The sequence below is a fragment of the Budorcas taxicolor genome, chromosome 7 (assembly GCF_023091745.1).
Source record: "Budorcas taxicolor isolate Tak-1 chromosome 7, Takin1.1, whole genome shotgun sequence".
Lineage (NCBI taxonomy): Eukaryota > Metazoa > Chordata > Mammalia > Artiodactyla > Bovidae > Budorcas > Budorcas taxicolor.
The window spans coordinates 68,240,649-68,264,551 of record NC_068916.1 but is presented as its reverse complement, the minus strand read 5'-3'; the positions used below and the strand labels follow the sequence as shown (position 1 = coordinate 68,264,551).

General features: G+C 39.0%; 1 protein-coding gene across 1 annotated transcript in view; it reads right to left on the bottom strand.

The window, feature by feature from the left end:
• The window catches only part of ITK (IL2 inducible T cell kinase), a 61,210-nt gene extending 52,594 nt beyond the window's left edge, over positions 1-8,616 (bottom strand). The window contains exon 1 of the mRNA XM_052643250.1: positions 8,479-8,616. Coding sequence (XP_052499210.1) covers positions 8,479-8,616 — 138 coding nt within the window. The remainder of the gene's footprint in view (positions 1-8,478) is intronic.
• Positions 8,617-23,903: the final 15,287 nt, after the last annotated feature.

The following is a 23,903-nucleotide window of genomic DNA, read 5'->3' as shown; positions in this document are numbered from 1 at the left end:
TTTTTATTAGTTTCTTTCTAGAAACGTAATCTTCTCCAGTGGTACTGGTAACTATTGGTGGTCCCAAGCATTGCTTCAGTCTCTCTGGAAGATTAGGTAACAATGAATGGTAGAGATCAGAAAATGCTATCCTGTGATGCATCCCACATAACTCTATTATAAGGAGGCATTTTAAAAAGCAGGCTATTCTATATTAGGTATACTATTATTTTTAAGCATTTTCACTGCATCTGAAAACAACCTGAAAGTCCCATAGCAGATGATAGATAAGTTTGTCAATGTGTTTGGTACAGAAAATAGATAAGTATATCTCTGACATGAACAACTTGATTATTTAAAAAAAAAACATATATTTGAGAAAAATTATTACTTTGGAGTCCACAAACGGAAATGTATCTAAAAAGGATAATAGAAAAAGAAAAAATGAAGAATAAATATTTTCATGCATTATAACTACATGAAATTTATATCTGCTTGAGAATAAAGATCACCCTCACAGAGACAGTAAATTCATGTCTTTAGACAAAAGAGCTTTGGAGAATGATTGGGTATAATTGTTTCATCTTTTTTTTTTTTAACGGTATGGAGATGTGAAGATTTGCTGCTCTGTCTCAGGAGATTAACTGAAGTGGATTTAACCTGATTCTAACTTGTTTTCAGTCTTTGCTGTTAAACACCACCCAAGCTCAGTGTTAGTCTGAGGTTCTCAGTGTTGGTACATCAGGCACTTTTCCACCAAAATATGGAGTAGGATGATTCTAGACCCAGTATCCCTGGAAGAAGGGTGCTGTAACTCTATGTGTTCAACAGACCAGGTCTTTTCCTATCATGAGACTTCATGCTGCCTGGAATGACCTTCTCCATTTCTTCACTTGGCTGACTCTTTCTCATTCTTCAAGCTTCAGCCTAGACAGAAGTTTCTTCTTTGACCACTCTTCCCACCTGGTCCCAGAAACCACTTAATCTTTCCGTAGAATCTACAACAGTCTATATCTGCTCTCCATATTTGTATACTTGCTTGTTGTCTGTTTCCTCCACTAGAGTTTAAACATGAGGTCAAGCACCTTGTCTCTTTTACTTACCACTGTATTCCTAGTCTCTAGCAAGGCACCCAGCACAGAGCAGGTACACCGGAAATGTTTGCTGAACAAATGAATAAATCTACATATACCAAAATAGAAACATTTCCTTGATCCAGTGTTAAGTTAATAATAATAATAAAACTTTGGCACAAATATATGTCATTCTAGAGAGGAAAGTCTCATATTTGAATATTTTGTAATAAGCAGGTATAATTTCTGTGACTTTTAAATATACAAAAAGGAAACTATATTGAGAAATCTACTTACAAATGACTTTAGGTTAATGGGAATTATATGGCAAAATAAGAGTTTGGATCAGATTCTTATTTTATTAAAATACCTACAACTTTATTGAGTTTCAAGGAGCTGAATTTCGTATGTATGGGAAACCATGTCAGAGCTTCTGTTTCTTCCTCTGGATCACTTGAAGTGAGACCCACAAATATTTGAAGGCAAATTCAAACTAATCTTTGGATGAAAATTAGGTTCTGGAAGATCTACTTTTTTCAGTAGGCCTAAAACTCATTGAAGAGTGGAAGAATTTATTGCTAGCTGAAGATTACTATTTTATTTGATCCTTAAAATTTGAGAAAAGCTTTAAAATGGTTTTCTGTAGGGTTCATTTCTGAGTTTGAGATAAAGACATCACTTCATTACACAGATCTCATGGTTCAAGAAACTGAACTCTTGGGCGTTCCTGCTAAACCTTTCTTCCAGACTGAGTCAGGAACAAAGCCCTCACATGTACAGTCTTGCCCTGTGCTCTATTTTTACTGCAGAAACTGATTAATGGATGCACCAGTCTCTGCGCAGTCAGAATAGAATCTTATTTTAACCTGTGAGTATCTTCCTCTAAAACAAGAATTCTCTATCCAATGGTTATCTTCATAAGACATCAACATCCCGTCACACACAAAAATCAATTCTCAAAGAAACTCTGCTAATGCAGATATCAAAACCACACATCCCTCACTTTGAGTGGCCTGAATTACAAAGTATTTTGCTTTGGAATTTAACTTTTCTTTGCCTGACTTGGCCAGACCCACATTTCTAGCTCCCAGATGCTCTTCTGAAGTCAGTGTGAGTTATGTGACCTTCATTGATTCCCTGGATATTTATTGAGCACCTACTACATGCTCAGCACATTACTAGATGCTAGTGATACAGGGATGAGTGAGGCAGTCAGTCATGAAAGTGACCTTCCAGTGGATGTAGAGACAGAAAATAAACAGAGCAGCACATCAATAAATCCAATCAAAAGTACAGATGCTGAGGTATTGAAGTATCCATGGATTGTAAGAGAAAAGAAAAAAAGAAACAAGATTCTGGGAAAATATTGGAAGAGATGAAAAATAATAAAGAACCAATCCTACAAAAATCTTGAGTGTTCCAGTGAGAGTAGCTAGTGCAATGACCTTGCCCTTGCAGGACCTAAAAGTGAGCGCCCCCTTGAGTGTATCTCACCCTAGTCCTGCCTCAGCACAAAGGCCCTATCAGGAGGCACAGCTTGGGGTGCTCAAGGTGTAGAAAGATGGCAGATATGATAGAAGCATGATGGATGAAGGGACCAGAAGAAATGAATCTAGCAGGCTGGTAGGGGCCATGGATGAAGAGTCTTGTAGGCCATGGTTGAGAATTAATTTAAACAGTCTAAACAGTCACAGCAGGATTTAAAGCAGGGCACGGTATCTGATTTCTCATTTTAAAAGTCTATTCTAGGTGTGTGGAGAGTAGATTGTACAGAGTCTTGAGTGTCAGTGGGAGCCGAGCCAGAAGGTAATTCAGTCATATAGGAATGAAGTGAAGAGAGACCATGAGTGGTGAACGTCTCAAGCAAAAATCCTGGGGTAGCTCTGAGAATCTTGTCTACAAAGAATTTAGCTGTAAAAGGGAAGAATGGAAGGGTAAGACAGGGTAGAGGGAGAAAGAAAGCAGTGTTTCTTTCTAAAAGGAGGTGGGAGGCGTGACTGGCCACCTGTTGGTTTTTACTTGTGTCTCTGACCCAGATCTTAAAACTCCAACCTCCTGAATCCTCTTCTTTATCTTTCAAGGCTAGTCATGAACTGCTACCTCCAGGGAGTTCTGTTTATTCACCCCTGCACCCAGGAATTGCCTGTTTGAAATCTTGTATCACTAGTTTTGTTCTCAACTCTTTTGGTGCTGAGCCTTGTTCTGTTAAGGGACCATGTGTATAACTTTAACCTCTGCAACTGTGTCTATACCTCGTACCCTTCCTTCCTCCTTGGTTCCCACCTTTCTTTCTTTCTTTCACAAATTTTGAATGAGTGAATACTATGTATTAGGCACTGTGGTAGACACTGGTGATGCCATCTTTGGCAAATTGGGCACGAGCCCTTGAAAAGCTTATAGTCTAATGGAGGGTAGGGTAGGGGAATGACATTAGCACAATAATTACAGTAATAAATAGATAATTATAACTTTGGCATGCACGCTGAAAGAAAGATGTTTGCTGCTGTGGCAGAGCATAAGAAGAGATGACCTAGGCTAGGGAAATGAAGGAAGGCTTCTTCAAGCAAGCGACATTGAAAATGGAGGTCTTAAAGTTGAAGAAAATTTCACCTGGTTGGCACTCAGTGAGAGAGGATCAGAGGAGCATGAACTGGGATGGAGGAGAAAGTGTGATAGATTCTTGCGTCCACTCTCAGGGTAAAGGGACAACCACTGAAGGGACATGCCATCTTCTGATGAGGGTCATCAGGACATGATCACAGTCCACAGTCACCACGTGAAAAGCTTACCCTGGCTTCCTTGTGGGGAATGGAGTGGTGGTGGGGAGGGTATAATGGGTGTGGGGATAGGGAACTAGGGTGCAGGGAGAAGGTGTAGTGGGTGCATGGAGACCATTAGGAGGTGGCAACAATCCCAGCTGAGAGATGCTGGCAGCTTCCTAGGAAATGGAGAGAAACGGACAGATCCTAGAGGAACTTTTAGCACCAAAGTTTGGAGACATGGTAGAAGCTCCCAGAAGTGGAAGAAGACAAAGATTTCTCCTGGACTATATGTGGAAATGATAGAGCTCATCACATATTTCATTGCAGAAGACTTATGTGGTGTGGTTGCTGATTTTCAAGACTGCCTTTACAGGGAGGACTCTAGAGCAAGAAGGCATTACATATTTGGTAATAACCCAGTGGTGACCCCAATTGCTTAACAGCAACAACTGTTCATAGTGATAAGAACTGTTCATCAGGAGGCTGTGTTGCCTCTGGAGACATAAGTGAGTTATTTAAATTCTCTTTGCCTCAGTTATATGCTCTGTTAATTGGGGTAATGGCAGTTCCTAACTTACAAGTTAGGTATAAGAATTAGGTGAAATAATTCACTTAGCATAGTGACTGACAATAATAAATAGTAAGTATTAGTTGCTGTTATTATTAAAAATAATGATGACATTCATCTCATTTAAAAAATTTGAGGAGCGATCATTTTATAACAGGTAAATAACGTTAAAGAGGGTCACACAGCATTCAGCAACCTTTGCAAAGCCACACAGCTCTTAGGCGGTACAGCTGCTCTTGGACCCAAATCTGACACCAGGAGCTGTGTGTCTGACCACTGCGCAATACTGCTGCCAGAAGCAAGGGAAGTGGATACTCTCCCTGCCTGCCATCTTTAGTTTAGGAAGGATGCATGTTACAAAGATGTTTCTGCCACCAGATCAGTAGGCTACAGGGAAGCATCCTTGAGGAGTAGTCAGCCTATCCACACACTGACTAGAATGGGGATTTTGACTATTTTTCCTGTCTAATATAAATGGTAATGGCGCCTGTGCCACGGTAACCACAGCAAACTTGATTCCTAAGGTATAGCGAGTCATTAAAATAGGGAAACCTTTCCTTTTCTCCCAAGGGCATTTCAGAATATCAAGATGATCCTATTAGTACCAAGCTTACAGCATACTTTTCTCATGAAATACTCAACACTGGTTGAAGTAGGTAGTGCTGGGGTCATTACTTTATAAATAGGAAACAGAGACTTAAAGAGGTTAAATGTGTTGCCTGAGATCCCACAGCTAGAAAGTGAAAGAAGCACCATTTGAACCCACCACTAGCTGACTATTCTAGCCTCACCATTCTGTGACACTTTTCTCCTATCTGTGTTACCCCTCCTATCCTGAGCTTACTCAGAGTGCCTGAAGCCCACCATGTCTCTCTTTAACCCCCCAAAGGGTCTGATATCAGTCTTGTTAAACTAAGCACATCGTTCAGGTAGCTACCTTCCAGGAGTTTATTTTTATTTTAGCCTGCCTGTGATGTGCTGGAGCCTGCTTGTGTTGGCCCATGAGAGCCAATAGCTAAATTTTCAGGAATTCTGTTAGCTGGTAGACTTTACATTAGTAGTTTGAAATTGATCTTGATGGGAGTATTTACACTACAGAAATTGGCAAACACTACAAACAAAGTCTCTCCCATATTCTCTACCACGACTGCCATTACAATGATTGTCTGGCATTTAACAGATAGACCCTCAGTTTTCCTTGTCCTCTGTTAAAGAGTGTCCAACAACAGGGACCACTTTGCTAAGATATTGGCAGGCACAGGGGAGTGTCTGAAATCACGGCTGCCAGAAAGCCACCACCTGCCAACTCTCTGCTTCTTTTTGGCCCACTACTCCAGCATGACGAAGGGGCTTCCTGGCCCCACTGAAAACACTTGCACATCTCAGTATGGCAAACAGGCATATGATAAAAGATCTAAATCCATGTTAAAACAAAATGCTCAATCAGGATGTAATATAATGACAATGGGCATGGCAATTTGAAGTTAGGAAAAAATATATTTATTTTGCAGAACTACAGTATTCGTTCCTGAATATGTGGAAGAATTGTTTTCATATGTCATAAATCCACAGAATTTTAGGGTGCAATGAACAGAATTTTATAAATAAGAAAAAAGAAAAAGAAGCTGAGACCCAGAGAGGGGAAATGTTGGCTCAAAATCATACATCTCATGCTGCAGGTATATCTTGCCCCACACACATGTATTTAGTCATGGAAGAGAGGGAACCCAAGACCCTGATGTTAGCCTGACTTTGAAGAATCCTTAATACTTCCCTTCATTTGAAATGATTATGTTATACCACCCTTCATTCTCCTTCACAGATATAATGATGATACAAATAGTAGCTAAATTTTATTAGGTGTTTACTAGGTGACAGGACTTATTAAGCTCAGTTCTTTATATATTAAGTTGAACTATATGAAATTGCCAATATGTGACCCTTTTTTTGGATCTACCAAAATGGAAATTTTCAGATAGGTCTATTTAAATACATCCTCTCTTAATTTTTACCATTTTTACCCCCATGAAGTGAATGCTATTATAACACCCATTTTACAAATGGCAGAACTGAGTTTTCATTTAAAAAAATAAATTAAAAACATGTTTAAAACCTTTTCTTCCCACAGGTGTAATACTATTATCATTTATGGGCAATGAACAATGCACTCCTGTGTGCAAATTGATGGCTGTAAGCAATGGAATGTCACATAGAGAAAAAATAATAATAACGAATATATCTTGTCTTTTTCAGTAACTGAAAAATTTTACAATCAGTAAGTTTCTATAATATTTAGAGAAATGCTTTTTAAAATGTTATTTATGAATATAAAGCATAGGCATTACAAAATAAGAAATTTGACGTTTGTGAAACATATATCTGCTGTATCCCACATGGAAATGTTAAAAACTATAGCTCAGGGCTCCCCAGGATGAATTAATTGTCCTAGAATTTTCATAATGCTCAAATGAAGAAACTGAGTTATTTTTACAACCTTTTCTACATGCAAATTATAACCAACAAAATTCTGAATCAAGATTATCTTTGTAGGACTGTCTGCAAATACCATTGTACAGAACTCACAACCAAATAGTTCACAAGCAATAATTGTGCTCAGAAACAATCAGTACTAACTACATGAGATGATACCATGTTGAATGTTGAGTCGGGGAAAAAAATTGGTAAAAACCACAAAATGGACTTTGAAAAAATATTTAAATGTAAATGAAAACTCTTTAAACATGAAACATGAGCTTCTAATGTCCCATTCACAGTTGGAAACAATTTGACCAAGGTCATATGATTAATCAGCTCTAAATGATGAATCCTCCAGGTTGAAAACTTGGCTGTCGGCCCTCTGTTAATTTAGTCAAAGAATACATATTGAATACCTACTAAAGAGGCCTTGCACGTAAGTAATTCCATATTCTTCCTGACTGATTGGTGGATTATTATCAGTAAGAATCTACTTAAGACAAGCATGTCTTTTCACCTTTAAAAAACAGGCAGTATTATTTCACCAGCAGCTTAGAAGTTCAGGCATTTGTAGGCTCCATACCTGGCCTGGCCTCTTTCAAGACCCCATATCATTGAACTCTTCAAATTCCAGCTCTCAAAAGACCCAAACTCATGCCTACACCTACTAAGTTTGGTCCTGCCAAGAATCAGAGTGCCTTTGTCTCTAAGTGACCATCAAGCACCTAATGCTATTTTTGCTAACTTTCTGATGACAGAAAAATAAATCAGTGATATAGCAAGAAGGCAAACATGCTTCAAAAAATTGCTGAGGTGGGCTGTACAAGTGCTACTTCATAGAAACAGAGGATTTTAAAGAAGAAAGGAATGTTGTAGGCGGTGTTTCCAGTCCTTTCATTTTATCAAGAAAGAACTTGACGCAGACATTTGCTGAGGCTAACTCACCTAGAGAAAAGTGGAGTTTGGTCCCCTGATGCCTCTTCCAGTGGTTTTGTACCAAACTGCATTGTTATGATAATCTGTGTTGCTCTTATTATTACTGATGTTATGGTATATAAGAATATCTTTAGAAATATAAAGACTGACTTAGCTAAGCAGCTGTAGTCTTCTGGTAAGAACTGCTGGTCTGTACTGCATTATATTTTGCATGTGATAACGCTAGTCTCCTGGGAAGTTCTCCAAGGGATGAAGAGGTTTACCACTGGGCTTTGTAAATTTTAGACAATTAAATGTCCAGAGACTATTATTTCAAATGTCAGGTGAGTGATGACATTGAGACAAATAAAATTGAATCCATAAAAATGTTGAACGGGACCCATCACTTAACCATTTCAGTTGCCAAATAAAATAAATTTAAAAGTTAAACTTAACCTTATAGAGGAAAGACAAGCTAATGTGCAATAAACTTACTCTTTTACTGAAATCACCTAATATAATTACCCTTTCTTGACTACTCTCCACGTTCTCTCCCAATTACTGTTACTATACTTTTTAGGTTGTTATAATAAGCACATCTGTGTTTTCTGTGTTCTTATTTCATTCTATGTATATCTTCATGATTCAGCCCAATCTAACTATAAAATGCTATTTTAAAAATAGACAAAATAGAGTGATCACATACCCCATGACGGTCCTCAAAGTACGCCAGGCTGGTTTTGGTTAAAACAAAGAATCGGACTTTAAAGTTTGAAGGAGAAGTTCTTCTCTTTTGTTGGGATTTCTTGATGAGCTGCTCTTCCAGGAGGATAAAGTTGTTCATGATCCAATTCTTGAAAAGTGATGCACCTTACGCATCACCCCTCAGCACAACCAGAGGAAACAGCTTCAGGGCAAGGAATGCGATGGGGAGGCAGTTGATCTTCTGAGAGCTGTTCAAAGGCAACTTGCCTCCAATATTATCTCTCTATCAACGTTCAGTCAACATCGCGGAGCTTCTCTTCTGATGTCAAAGCCCATAACCACATCCTTTCGAAATTCACAAAACTATGAGGCATATGTAAAAATTATGCATACCCTTTGCTGTATGGTTTAGAAATATTTGAAAAACCTTAGACTCAAAATGATATGACTGATTAGAGTCCAATCTTTATAGTTCCTGGTTTAGCTCATCTAACAGTTAAGCCCTGTAGCACAAGGGGTAGGAACATGTGCTTTGGAGTCGAGGGACATGGGTTGTATATTAGTTTTCTATTGGCTTTTTAAACTACAACAAGTTTAGTGCTTCGTGAATTTATTGTTCTGTGGTTCAGAAATGCAAAATGGGTCTCACTGGGCTAAAATCAAGATGTCAGCAGGGTGCGATCCTGGGTCTCACTGGGCTAAAATCAAGATGTCAGCAGGGTGCGATCCTGTCTGGAAGATCTCAGGTAGAATCTGTTTCCTTGCCCTTCCCAGCTTTAGAACCACCTGCATGCTTTTCCTCTTGACCCTCTTCCTCCATCTTCAAAGCCTAGGACAACAGTCAATTGCTCTAATTTCATACAACTGTAACCTCTTCTTCTACCTTCCGCTGGCATATTTAGGGATCCTTAAGATTACATTTGGTTTGTGTGAATAATCTAAAATAATCTCCCAATTTTAAGATCTATTTATTAGTAACCTTAATCCCACATTGCACCTTAATTCCCCCTTTGTCATGTAAACTAACATAGGCACGGGTTCTAGGGATATCTTTACCTATCAGAGGTTGACTTCTGGCTCCACCAGCTTACTAACTGTGAGACTACAGGCAAATTACTTGAGGGTTCTTCTGAGCCTCAGTTTTTTTTACCTGTGAGGGGGAGTAATGGTTCTCCTACATGTGGGGCTGCTCTCTGGCTCCCTTGCCAGTCTCATCTCATACCTTGCTCACATATTTTCACTTCAGCCCTCATGCATGCTTCTCAGGCTGCTTTGAATATCTGCTCCCGTTGCCTGAAAACATCTCCTCTCCCCTGTTTTACCTGCTTTGAGTTATATTACTGGTTTCAGCCTACATGTCACTTCCTCAGGGAAGCCTTCCTGGCTTTACTAAGTCATTTCCACCAATTATATGCAGAAGACACCTTATGACATAGCCTTTATGACAGTTGTCATTGTACTTTTTGGAGGGTGATTTTTGGATTAGTGTTTGTCTTCCCCACTAGTCTCAGGTCAATTCAGTTCAGTCGCTCAGTTGTGTCCGACTCTTTGAGACCCCATGGACTGCAGCACGCCAGGCCTCCCTGTCCATCACCAACTCCCGGAGTTTACCCAAACTCATGTCCATCGAGTCGGTAATGCCATCCAACCATTTCATCCTCTGTAGTCCCCTTCTCCTCCTGCCCTCAATCTTTCCCAGCATCAGGGTCTTTTCCAATGAGTCAGGTCTTCACATCAGGTGGCCAAAGTATTGGCGTTCCAGCTTCAATATCAGTCTAGAAGCTCCCTAATGTTAAGAATGGTGTGTGGTTTTGCTCACCGTTATATATTTAGCAACTATTATGGTGCCTGGCACATTAAAAGGATGTTTAGAAAAATGTTGAATGAGTAATCGGCAAACTGGGTTCGACAGTTATGAGAGACAAAGGGCATAAAACACTTAATAGAAATATTAAAGTTTATTAATTTGTTAAATTTAAATGAAAGCTTGTAGTGGTTTATCTATGCTACAGTGAAATGATTGCTTTTCCATTGCAAAATTTAGTGGAAATGCTGAAAATAAGTAAATTCTTCAGAATGGCATACTAAACAAAGCATACACAGGCTCTGGAGACAGAATTATGCTGAAATCCCAGCTCTGTCACTTACTAAACTGTTCCTCTTTGAGAAATCAGCTTATCCTCACTGATCTTTAGTCTCTTTGTGACGATCCCTTTGAGAACTGAATCCCATAAACCCTGTAAGTGGTGGGTGCCAGTCATGTATCCGGCCTTAGAATTAGGATATAAGGTATCATGAGTGATTCCTACTTCTAGCAAGTCATAAATAACCAAGAAATCTCAGTGCAAGCAGAGATGGCATATACCAGACAAATAATAATGAATAATGACACAGAACAACCGTTATTACTATAGAGGAGTGCAATGATCTAAGAATTATTTTCCATGTAGATTACCACACTACGGCTTAATTTTGTCTCATATAACTGGATTTGTTGTTGTTTAATTGCTTGGTTGTGTCCAATTCTTTGAGAACCTGTGAACTGCCCCAGCATAATCAAGATAAGATTTGGGAAAGGGGATACTTCAAATGGTTTCTACTCCTTTGTTCTGAGGTTTTAGGACATATATGTGGAAATACATTGTCCAAAGAGATAGCATTTCTTTTCTCTCCTGAATATGGGCTTCACACAAGGATTGCTATTTTCTCCAAATATCTATTCTCCCCTCCTTTCCAGCTAATTGACTCCCTGAAGATTATCTGGGCATCTAGTCAACCACAATAAAGATTATATTTTTCAGTCATGTTAACTGTTTTATAGCTAACTGAATGGAGCAGAAGTTATGAGCACAACTTCAAGGAAATGTCCTTAATGGCAATCATCATACCCTTTTCATTCTCTTTTTCTTCCTTCCCCCTAACTAGAATGTGAATGTGATGGTTGGAGCTGTAGCAGCTATCTTAGACCATGAAGTAGAAATTGCATGTTGAGGTCATTTTGTTGTTGTTATTGTTTAGTAGCTAAGCAGTGTCTGACTCTTTGCAACCCCATGGACTGTAGTCCACCAAGCTCCTTTGTCTATGGGGTTTTCCAGGCAAGAATACTGGAGTGGGTCACCATTCCCTTCTCCAGATGATTTTCCTGACCCAGAAATCAAACCCAAGTCTCTTGCATTGGCAGGTGAATTCTTAATTGCTGAGCCACCAGGAGGTCAATGGAATGTAAAATAGAAAGATTCTGGGTTCCTGATGATCTTGGGTCCTCCTTCCAGCATGGGAGCAATTTTTTTTTAACATAAAAAGAAAAAAAATGTTCTTTTCTAAGCCTTTGTCAGTTTGAGGTTCTGTCACAATTAAAATTAATTAATTGTCACAATTAAAATTAAAATTAATTTAATTAAACATTAAAACCTAATTTTAATGAATACAGTGCAAATTCTGAACTAGATTTAAAAGTTTTTTGAGAAGGGTAGATTTATACCTAGTTTGTTTGGGTTGAAAGATTTACAGACTTCACAAAGTATTGCCATGTGGGAAAGCAAAATGTCATCAATAGCTGTTGTAATAGTAGTTTTTTCTTTGCCTAGGCTCCATGGAGTGTAATGGTAAGTAATTTTATCCTCTCTCCCATAGGACCTTCAATGGCACTTGCTGGGATTGGTCTTTGTCTTCACCTAAACATAACCGTAAGAAGCTCAGTATTTCCTCCATCACTCTCAGGAAAACATACCTAAAAATAATCCCTTTGTTTGATTTGAAAAGTCCAAATCACAGGACCCAAATTCAAGAAACTCCTACTTGCCAAAGATGGAACAATTTGGGGATCAAATTCATCCTTTATGATGAATTGAAGAACAGTCAAAATGTCCAAATCATGAGTTCATAAAATACTTGAAAAAACTTCCAACCCATCAGTCACTTTTGGAGGGTGCTGGAGAGCAAATTTATTATCCTGTAAACTGGAAAACAAAGGGAAAAAATAAAATGTATTTCCTGTTTCTCTTGAAGAACTGTGTCTCAGTTTAGTAATCAACTATTTAATAAGGAAAAGTCCTTCTTCACAGAATAATTACAATGAATAAATTAAGAAGTGATATAATATCATCATTTTGCAATCCTAATGACAAAACGGACCTATGTATTGATCATCGATGGCTGCTAAAATCACATGAAAAGTCTATAGACTGATAACATTGTAACACACTGATCAATCTTAACAGCAGGAAAAGAGTCAACTAGACATTATATATTTCCTTATGTGATGCAATAGGAAGTACACAAAACCACTTACACAGAAGTCTTGCTAAAAAAGAAAATCAAACACTAATCTCATCTAACCTCTAGATCTAAATTCAAGTTTGCAGGAAATACAGAGATAATGCAGTGTGAAAAAAGCATAGAGATGCAGTTGGACCAGTTCAGAAAACAGACCCTCTGTATCTGCGGGTTTTGAATTTGTGGATTCAACCAACTGTGGGCCAGAAAAATTCCAGAAAGTTCCAAAAAGCAAATTTGAATTTACTGTGTACCAGTAACTATTTACATAGCATTACAATATATTTACAACTCGTTCAGTTCAGTTCAGTCGATATAGCATTTATATTATATTAGGTATCACAAGAAATCTAGAGATGATATAAAGTATACAGGAGAATATGTGTAGATTATATGCAAATACTATGCCATTTTATTTAGGGACTTGAGCACCTTGGATTTTTTGTATTTGAGGGGCCCTGGATTTTTTTGGGCTCCAAAATCACTGCTGATGGTGATTTCAGCCATGAAATTGAAAGACGCTTACTCCTGGGAAGGAAAGTTATGACCAACTTAGATAGCATATTAAAAAGCAGAGATATTATTTTGCCAACAAAAGTCCATCTAGTCAAGGCTATAGTTTTTCCAGTGGTCATGTATGGCTGTGAGAGTTGGACTGTGAAGAAAGCTGAGCACTGAAGAATTGATGCTTTTGAACTGTGGTGTTGGAGAAGACTCTTGAGAGTTCCTTGGACTGCAAGGAGATCCAACCAGTCCATTCTAAACGAGATCAATCCTGGGTGTTCTTTGGAAGGAATGATGCTAAAGCTGAAACTCCAGTACTTTGGCCACCTCATGTGAAGAGTTGACTCATTGGAAAAGACCCTGATGCTGGGAGGGATTGGGGGCAGGAGGAGAAGGGGATGACAGAGGATGAGATGGTTGGATGGCATTACCGACTCGATGGACCTGAGCTTGAGTGAACTGAGGGAGTTGGTGATGAACAGGGAGGCGTGGCGTGCTGCAATTCATGGTGTCTCAAAGAGTTGGACATGACTGAGAGACTGCACTGAACTGAACTGAACTGGAACTTATCCACCATGGACATCTTGGGACCACTGTACCCAAATCATTAAAGATGAATGACCCCATGTCTGTAACAAGTAGAGGAAGAATCCATAGATTAAAAGAGACTTTAAGAGCCATATCAAGCATGTGCTGATATTGTTTGGATTTAAATTCAAACAAATCAATTGTATAAAGACATTATGAGACAACTGGGAAATCAGAATACTGATTGCATATTTGATAACTAATTATTTTTAATTTTAACATGTGATAATGGCATGATTGTGATCATAAAAGTTTTATTTTGCACAGAAGCATACTGAAATAATTATTGATAAGATAAGATCTGCTTTGTTATAATCCAGCGGAGGGGGAGAAATAGGTAGGGCAAGAGACGACAAATGTTTGGCTGAGCTGATAGTTGAAGCTGGGTGATGGGTAGGTTGGTAGTGTTTTATTCTCTTAACATTGCTGTATATATTGAATTTTTTCATAATAAAAGTTAAGAAAAAGGCCTTTTCAGTTCAGTCTAATAACCAAAACTCCAAATATATATTCCGTTTAATGCTTTTCTTCAACTGAAGCAGAAGTCTGGTACAGGGTCTGAAGCATGTTGCCTTTTCTGCTACATCCTAACTCCTCCTCCTTCCTTGTACAATAGCCTTGCCTCCGACTCTCTCCTTCAGGCTCAGGCTTGGGGGCAAGAAGGGAAACAGGCGCTGAATTCAACAACGTCACAGGTGTAATCTGGGATTTGATGCCCTCTGAATGTGGTGGATACAGTTGTTGCTTTTTCTTTCGTGCAAAGGTTTGTCACGTTTGTTGTTATTATTTTCAGAAGGCTCTGACAGCAGTTCTCTTGGTGTTGGAGATGCCTGTCTGACTCCCAGATAGCCCAACCTTCAGCTCGCAGACTTCTGCTGGTCCACCTTCAGCCTGCCTCCTACTGTTCCCAACTCTGTTGGGATCCCCTTGCTCATATGGTTGTCCTGTTGGGTAAGTGTTCCTTGCAAATGAACTGCATGCCACCTATTCCCTCCATGGTTCTAGTGGAAGACTCAGGTATCCACCAATGGATGGACCATTTGCCCCAAGTGTAGTCTCTTCTCCCTGTGACACCCAACAAGCAGCTCTTCCACAGGCTTTCACCATTACCTTTCTCCAGATGGGATTTAGACAACAGTCTTCACAAACCCTTGAGACTTCTGTCAAGCTAGTGAGTAGCCCTTCACAGGTCCTGTCACTTGGTTTCTGGTGGATGCAAACACCTGCCTCCTCTCTCCACCCACATCCCCGGTGGGTTGTGAGAGGAAATGCACAGTGCACCAAAAACTGTCTTTCAAGCTTTTGTTTTCTAAAGACTGGAGGTGGCCAAAACTATTACTGGCAGAACTTGTGTTGCCTCCTAGTATATCAGGCGTGGTTGATGAAGTACTCTTTTAGGAGAGAAAGGAACTTGATTCCTTTAATTGTATTATTTTAGGCCTTTGAGGCCTCAACTGAAACTGAACTGGAAAAGTTTGTCATTCTCTAACAAAGAAAAACCCAATTCAGCCTGGCACTATGGATCTAGCTACTTAGTCAATATCATTAGAAATTTTGATTTTCATTTCTTAGTTTTATGTCAGCTTCACACTTTGGCAGGCTTTCCTCTGTGGAAGAAAAGACTGACATTTTACCCTTGGAACTGGACACTTGTTTCCTAATAGTTCCAGCAAAAGCCTCAGAACTGCGAATTATCGCCCTGGTTTAGATGACTTGCTAATATGTAGCTCAGTTATTACAGCCAGTCAATAGAATATTCTGTTGTCTATTCCAGGTCTGCACCCTCTCCGGGATTTGAGGATGGGATAGAGTCTGCCTTATCCACCACATGGGCCGAGAGTAGAGAGTGGCTTTCCTCCAAAGAAACACCAGAGTGTTGCACTAGAGAAAGTGGAATGGATGTCAGCTCATCACTAGTGATCTCACCTTCACCCTGACCTAAAGACCATCTTCATTGTTCTATCACTTGAGGCTCAGCAATTCCAATTCTCTTCTCTGGTCCTGGGAATGGACTTCTAGATATGTGAAGATGCTTCTTGCGTAACTCTAGAGCCCTGCTGTGTCCAAGACAAAGAGATCCTTCAACTGTGCTTTTAGGGGCTGGCTTCTATGGCCTTTATTTTCCCTGTGATTCTCATCCAAACTTGATCAGGTTTATTTGTATCTGTTTAAGAGTACTACCAGAATATTTCAGTAATTATATGACCTCCTTCTTTTGAAAAAAAAAAAAAAAAATTCCTTCTAGAACTATTAATCCTAGAGAAAACAAATAACATTAGCACATTTAGAACATTTGTACTAAATGTTCACTGTATTTGTGTCTATAATGGAAACTATATATGCATCAGTGAGAAACTGATTAATCTATGGTGTATCCATTCAAAGCAACACTACGAGATCATGAAAATGGATGAAGAATTTATATAAGGTATCACTCTGAAAAAAGCACAAGATACATTGTTAAGATGGAAAAGGTACAGACTAATATGTATGGCACAATCCCATTTTTACATAAAAGTATTTTGTGTCTATATTAATACGTATGTCTATGTTTAGGGCAGTGTCAGAAAGCTTCCATATCAAACTTCTAGCAAGGAATTGGAATTTTGCTTTTCATTTATAATTAAAACAGAAAATATTGTGCGAGAATTTTTTACTTTCTAATTTATTTATTTATTTTACTCTAATTTCATTTATTCCTCTTTTTTTCACTCTGACTTTACTTTCCAATTTAATGCCAATGTTCATCGCAGCATGTTTATAATAGCCAGGACATGGAAACAACCTAGATGTCCATCAGCAGAAGAATGGATAAGAAAGCTGTGGTACATACACACAATGGAGTATTACTCAGCAATTAAAAGTAATACATTTGAATCAGCTCTAATGAGGTGGATGAAACTGGAGCCTATTATACAGAGTGAAATAAGCCAGAAAGAAAAACACCAATACAGTATACTAACACATATATATGGAATTTAGAAAGATGGTAACAATAACCCTGTATGCAAGACAGCAAAAGAGACAGAGATGTATAGAACAGTCTTTTGGACTCTGTGGTAGAGGGTGAGGGTGGGATGGTTTGGGAGAATGGCATTGAAACATGTATATTATCATACGTGAAACAGATCACAAGTCCAGGTTCAATGCATGATACAGGGTGCTTGGGGCTGGTGCACTGGGATGACCCAGAGGGATGGTATGGGGAGGGAGGTGGGATGGGGGGTTCAGGATGGGGAACACATGTACACCCATGGCTGATTCATGTCAATGTATGGCAAAACCAATACAATATTGTAAAGTAAAATAAATAAATAAATAAAATTGTTAGCCTGGGGAAAAAAAAATGTCCTCATCAGAAATAATTGGTTTGATTCATAGAACATAGGGTACAGTTAAACTGTGGAGCTTAGACAAATTTTGAAATATATATAAATATATATTTAATTGTATTTAAATATTTATATTTCTGGTGGTTGTTGCTGTTCAGTCGCTCAGTTGTGTCTGACTGTTTGTGACCCCATGGACTGCAGCACACCAGGCTTCCTTGTCCCCCACAATCTCCCAGAATTTGCTCAAATTCATGTTCATTGAGTTTGTGATGCCATCCAACCATCTCATCCTCTGTTGTTCCCTTGTCTTCCTGCCTTCAATCTTTCCCAGCGTCAGGGTCTTTTCAAATGAGTCGACTCAGGGCAAAGTATTGGAGCTTCAGCATCAGCATCAGTCCTTCCAATGGACATTCAGGGTTGATTTCCTTTAGGATTGACTGGTTGGATCTCTTGCTGTCCAAGGGACTCTCGAGTCTTCTCCAACACTACAGTTCAAAGGCATCAATTATTTGGTGCTTTGCCTCCTTCATGGTTCAAATCTCACATCCATACATGACTGCTGGAAAAACCATAGCTTTGACTAGATGGACCTTTGTTGGTAAAGGAATGTTCCTGCTTTTTAATATGCTATCTCTGTTGGTCATAGCTTTTCTTCCAATAAGTAAATGTCTTAATTTCATGGCTTTAGTTAAAATCTGCAGTGATTTTGGAGCCCAAGAAAATAAAGCCTGTCTCTGCTTCCTTTGTTTCCCCATCTATTTGCCATGAAGTGATGGGACCAGATGCCATGATCTTCATTTTTGAATGCTGAGTTTTAAGCCAGCTTTTTCACCTTCTCTTTCACCTTCATCAAGAGGCTCTTTAATTCCTCTTTGCTTTCTGCCATTAGGAGGGTGTCATCTGCATATCTGAGGTTATTGATATTTCTCCCATCAATCTTGATTCCAGCTTGTGCTTCTTCCAGCCTGGCATTTCTCATGATGTCCTCTGCATATAAGTTAAATAAGCAAGGTGACATACAGCCTTGATGTACTCCTTCCCGATTTGGAACCAGTCTGCTGTTCCATGTCCAGTTCTTACTGTTGCTTCTTGACCTGCATGCACATTTCTCAGGAGGCAGGTAAGGTGGTCTGGTATTGCCATCTCTTGAAGAATTTTCTCTTGAAGAGTTTGTTGTGATCCACACAGTCCTAGTGTAGCCAATGAAGCAGAAGTAGATGTTTTTTTGGAATTCTGTTGCATTTTCTATGATCCAATGGATGTTTGCAATTTGATCTCTTGTTCCTCTACCTTTTCTAAATCCGTCTTGTACATCTGGAAATTCTCAGCTTACATGCTGTTGAAGTGTATGTTGAAGGATTTTGAGCATTACTTTCCTAGCACGTGAAATGGGTACAATTGTAAAGTAGTTTGAACATTCTTTGGCATTGTCCTTCTTTGGGAACTGGACATGGAACAACAGACTGGTTCCAAATCAGGAAAGGAGTATGTCAAGGCTGTATATTGTCACCTGCTTATTTAACTTATATGCAGAGCACGTCATCAGAAATGCCAGGCTTTATGAACCTCAAGCTGGAATCAAGATTGCTGGGAGAAATATCAATAACCTCAGATATGCAGTTTACACCACCCTTAAGGCTGAATGTGAAGAGGAACGAAAGAGTCTCTTGATGAAAGTGAAACAGGAGAGTGAAAAAGCTAGCTTAAAATTCAGCATTCAAAAAATGAAGATCATGGCATTTGGTCGCATTGCTTCATGGCAAATAGATTGGGAAACACTGAAAACTGGCAGGCTTTATTTTCTTGGGCTTTAAAATCACTGCAGATTGTGACTATGGCTATGAAATTAAAAGACGCTTGTTCCTTGGAAGAAAAGCTATGAGCAACTTAGCATATTAAATATAAGAGACATTACCAACAAAGGTCTGTCTAGTCAAAGCTATGTTTTTTCTAGTAGTTATGGATGTCAGAGTTGGATCATAAAGAAAGCTGAGCACCAAACTGATGAGCAGCAGAATTGATGCTTTTGAACTGTGGTGTTGGAGAAGACTCTTTAGAATCCCTTATACTACAAGAAGTTCAAATCAGTCAATCCTAATGGAAATCAACCCTGAAAATCCTTTGGAAGAACTGATGCTGAAGCTGAAGCTCCAATACTTTGACCACCTGATACGAAGAACTGACTAATTAGAAAAGACTCTCATGCTGGGGGAGATTGAAGGCAGGAGGAGACGGGGTGATAGAGGATGAGATGGTTGGATGCCATCACCAACTCAATGGACATGAGTCTGAGCAAGCTCCAGGAGTTGGTGATAGACAGGGAAGCCTGACGTGCGACTAAGCAACTAAACTGAACTGAACTTCTTTAGGATCAGAATAAAAACTGACCTTCTCTAGTCCTGTGGCCATTGCTGAGTTTTCCAAATTTGCTGGCATATTGAATGCAGCACTGCAACAGTATTATCTTTTAGGATTTGAAATAGCTCAGCTGAAATTCCATCACCTCCACTAGCTTTGTTCGTAGTGATATTTCCTAAGGCCCACTTGACTTCACATTCCAGGATGTCTAATTCTGGGTGAGTGATCACACCATTGTGGTTATCTGGGACATTAAGATCTTTTTTGTATAGTTCTTCTGTGTATTCTTGCCACCTCATCTTAATATCTTCTGTTTCTGCCAAGTCCACACCATTTTTGCCCTTTATTGTGACCATCTTTGCATGAAATGTTTCCTTGGTATCTCTAATTTTCTTGAAGAGACCTCGAGTCTTTCCCATTCTATTGTTTTCTGCTATTTCTTTGCATTGATCACTTAGGAAGCCTTTCTTATCTCTCCTTGCTATTCTTTGGAACTCTGATTCAAATGGGGGTATATTTCTTTTTCTCCTTTGCCTTTCACTTCTCTTTTCTCAGCTATTTGTAAGGCCTCCTCAGACAACCATTTTGCCTTTTTGCATTTCTTTTTCTTTGGGATGGTTTTGATCACCGCCTCCTATACAATGTTTTGAACCTCCATTCACAGTTCTTCAGTCCATAGTTCTCCATCCATAATTCATAGTTTCTGGTTACAAAACTAAAATGTAGTTTTGCTGGAAGGAGCCAACCATCAAATAGGCAAAAATAATAATCACTTCTAATCTCAACCTTCATAAATAATTAATCTTAAGATTTATTTTACTTTCTTCCAGTTTTTTTTTCAGGAGTTAAATTTAATATTTAATTGCAATAATAATTTCATCCCAGTTCCTGGATCATTTACCACCTCTCACCGCTATACAGTTTCTAATCTTCATTTTTGTCTTAAATGTTAACTGTTTTGTTATTTGTTTGTGTATTTAATTGCAAGCTTATTTAGCGTAACATCACAGAAGTAAACATACAGACTGAGATGGGACTTCTCATGGCTTATAAATGTAGCAAAATCGAAAGCCAATAGAGAGAAATTGTCATAAGATGGTGAGAAGCAGGGCAGAATTTTGGCTCTGAGTGGGGCCAAATATGTCGGAGGACAGAAACAAGAAGGGAACAGAAAGTAAGTAGGTGGAGAAGAGAGGTGACACTTGTTGGATCATAATGTTGAGAAATAAAATTCTTTAGATCACCTGTCTGGCTTCTTTCATCTATACCAGCTCATTTTCTTTTGAAACCTAAGGCAGAAGCAAATGGATTTGCATAATGGCCCTCAGGGAAAGAGTCTAGGTGACTGTGGTCTTTTTTGACAGTCAGAAGGTAAGGCAGACCTCAGGTTGACTTCCTGGAGTCCTAGGTGCCCAAGGCTAACCGCAGCTCATCCCACGCCATATCGTTTAGCAGTGCCAACACCAAAGACTGTGGATTGTATTTTAGGCCAGGGGATTTACCCAGTACATACATACTCTGTACAGTATGGAAATCTCCCCACCCTCACATCCTGCCTAGCTCACAAGGCCCTCTCAGGTGGCATGCTCTTTGAAAAGGCTATATATAGCTGTCTGCTTGCCTTGCTTTTCAAAGTGATAGTTGGGGAACAAAAGTTATTGACTTGAAACCTCTTCCCCATGATAAACAGGTAGACCTCAGCCATCTATAAACTTTCATGTCTACGTTACTCAGTACATCATATACAATATTTTGTGTTTTCATACTTTACACCTCTTCAATCTTAGGGCAATTAAAAATGTACCCAAAACTGTCCTTAGAATTGTGGTTCTGACAGTTTCTCTTCCTACAAAATATTGTTGGTTTTAGATATTGTGAAGTGAAGTGAAGTCGCTCAGTCGTGTCTGACTCTTTGCGACCCCATGGACCGTAGCCTACTAGGCTCCTCTGTCCATGGGATTTCCCAGGCAAGAGTACTGGAATGGGTTGCCATTTCCTCCTCCAGGGGATCTTCCTGACCCAGGGATTGAACCTGGGTCTCCCGCACTGCAGGCAGACGCTTTACCATCTGAGCCACCAGGGGATAAGCATTATCATGGCTTTCCAGGTGGCTCAGTGGTAAAGAATCTGCCTGTAAATCAGCAGATGTGGGTTCGATCCTTGGGTTTGGAAGATATCTGGAGAAAGAAAGGACAACCCACTCCAGTATTCTTGCCTGGGAAATCTCATGGACAGAGGAGCCTGGTGTGCTACCCTCCATGTGGTTACAGAGTCAGACAGCTTAGTGATTGAGCAAGCACGCAAGTGTTATTGAGTCCATCCATTCATCTCATTCACTGTTACTCTATCATGTATTTAATTGCCCTACTCTACTGTTCTCTGCCTCTTCAGGGTTCTCCTGACTTATAAGCTTTCTAAAGTTGGGGTGGTGGGTTATACATGCTTCATTATAGTCCTTATTAAGAAGAATTACCAAAAATGTATAAATAGAAAAAAATTATAAGATAGGTAATGTGTACTTTCAATGTCCTATCAGAGCATGGTTTACACATCTGCCTGAGGATTATGTGATTATCCAAGAGAAGTAAGTAAGACAATGAAATTGGATTAATAAGACTGAAGTATTGCTTTCTGTTATTTTTAATAGGCTTATTGAGATACATTCCACATACCAAAACATTCATCCATTGAAAGTGTATAGTTCAGTACCTTTTTTCATATATTCACAGTTATGAGATGATCACAATGTAACTTTAGAACATTTTCAGCACTTCAAGAGGACTATCTATTATTGATTAGAGTCTCAGACTCTGGAAAGTTCTGTAATAAGTTACAGATTTTCATTCAGAAGAGATGTAAGTGATCTCATTTAGTAAAAAGGATAGCCCCAAAGTTTATGATTTTATTGTCCTGCAGACATTTAACCAGTTTTGTGTCTAACCTGGCAATGTTAGTCCAACATCCTTTCTTTAATGCCAATGCCTAGTCTTTGAATTCTCAGCTTTATCATCCTGCTGATTTCCTCACTGATGAGTTAATTAAATCTCTGACATGTTTTCATTGTATATTTGTGTGAGAATTATGTTTTCAGATTTTTGAAACTTACAGTTTGACAACCTGAATGTTCTTAGCTTAATGGTAGGCACAAAGCTGGCAATCAATAAATACATCTTGACTTACTGATCTCCACTTTTTTTTGATGGGGATGCAGCAGACTTCCAAACTTTGGAAAGAGAATAATTTTACAGAACTTTTAGAAAAATCAGAAAATGAATTTCGAATGATATTTTGTGTTTTGGTTCTCAAAGTCTAAAATTTTGTGCCAGAGAGAGTTAAATTTGAATGAAACTGTTTATTTAATAAGGTCTGAATTGACAAATAGCCTAAGAATATAATTTTACTAGCATAATATTTTTATAAATCTATGAAGTATTATTTATTTTTGTGCAAGTAGTATATGCAATAGAATAAAATCTGAAAGGTATAAAAGAGGATGTTCTGGAAAGATAGGTCTCTGTCCCACCATTTTCCTCAATCAACAAACTACTCCAAGATTATTCTTGGTACCAGTTTCCTATGCATCTGTTCACACACACATACACACACACACGCACATTTTAAAACTTTTTAATTAAACAATATGTGGCATATTATATATGCTCTTTTGCAATTTGCTTTTAAAATTTATTAATATTTATTGAAAATTGTTCAACACCAGTATACATATGGGTACCTCAGTCAAAGCATGTCTAGTAGCTGATCACTGTTTCCACGGCTCCCACATACATCTTACCTATCGTCATCTCTTGCAGGAGCTACCTAATCTCCCTTTCTGCCCCCTTACACCTCTACAGTCTCTCTGCAACATGGCAGCCAGGAATGATCCTCCATACATGTAGCACCACACATGGTCTGCTTTCCTACTGTCCCCACAGTTGTTACGTGGTCTCATCTCCAACCACTTCCCCTCACTCCACTCTTGTCTCTGTGGCCCCCATGGTGTTCCTCGAACACACCAGGCACACTCCCAAATTAGGATCGTGGTCCTTGCTATTCCCTCTGATAAGAGGTTACTCCCCAAACACCTGGGTGCCTTCCTCCCTGACTTCCTCCTTGAGGTCTTTGCTCAGAGGTTGCTTCTCAACGAGCCTTCCTTGACCACCCCCTACAGCTTCCCTTTCCCATGCACAGACTGCCATCCCACTTGCCTACTTTATCTTTTTCTACAGTACTGGACATATCATTTATTTTACTGCCATTTATTGTCTACATACAAGCTCTGTGAAATTGAGGATATTTTTCTGTTTTGTCCACTGCTGCATGCCTAGCAACTCAAACAGGGCCTGGCAAAAAGTAGGCACTTACCAAT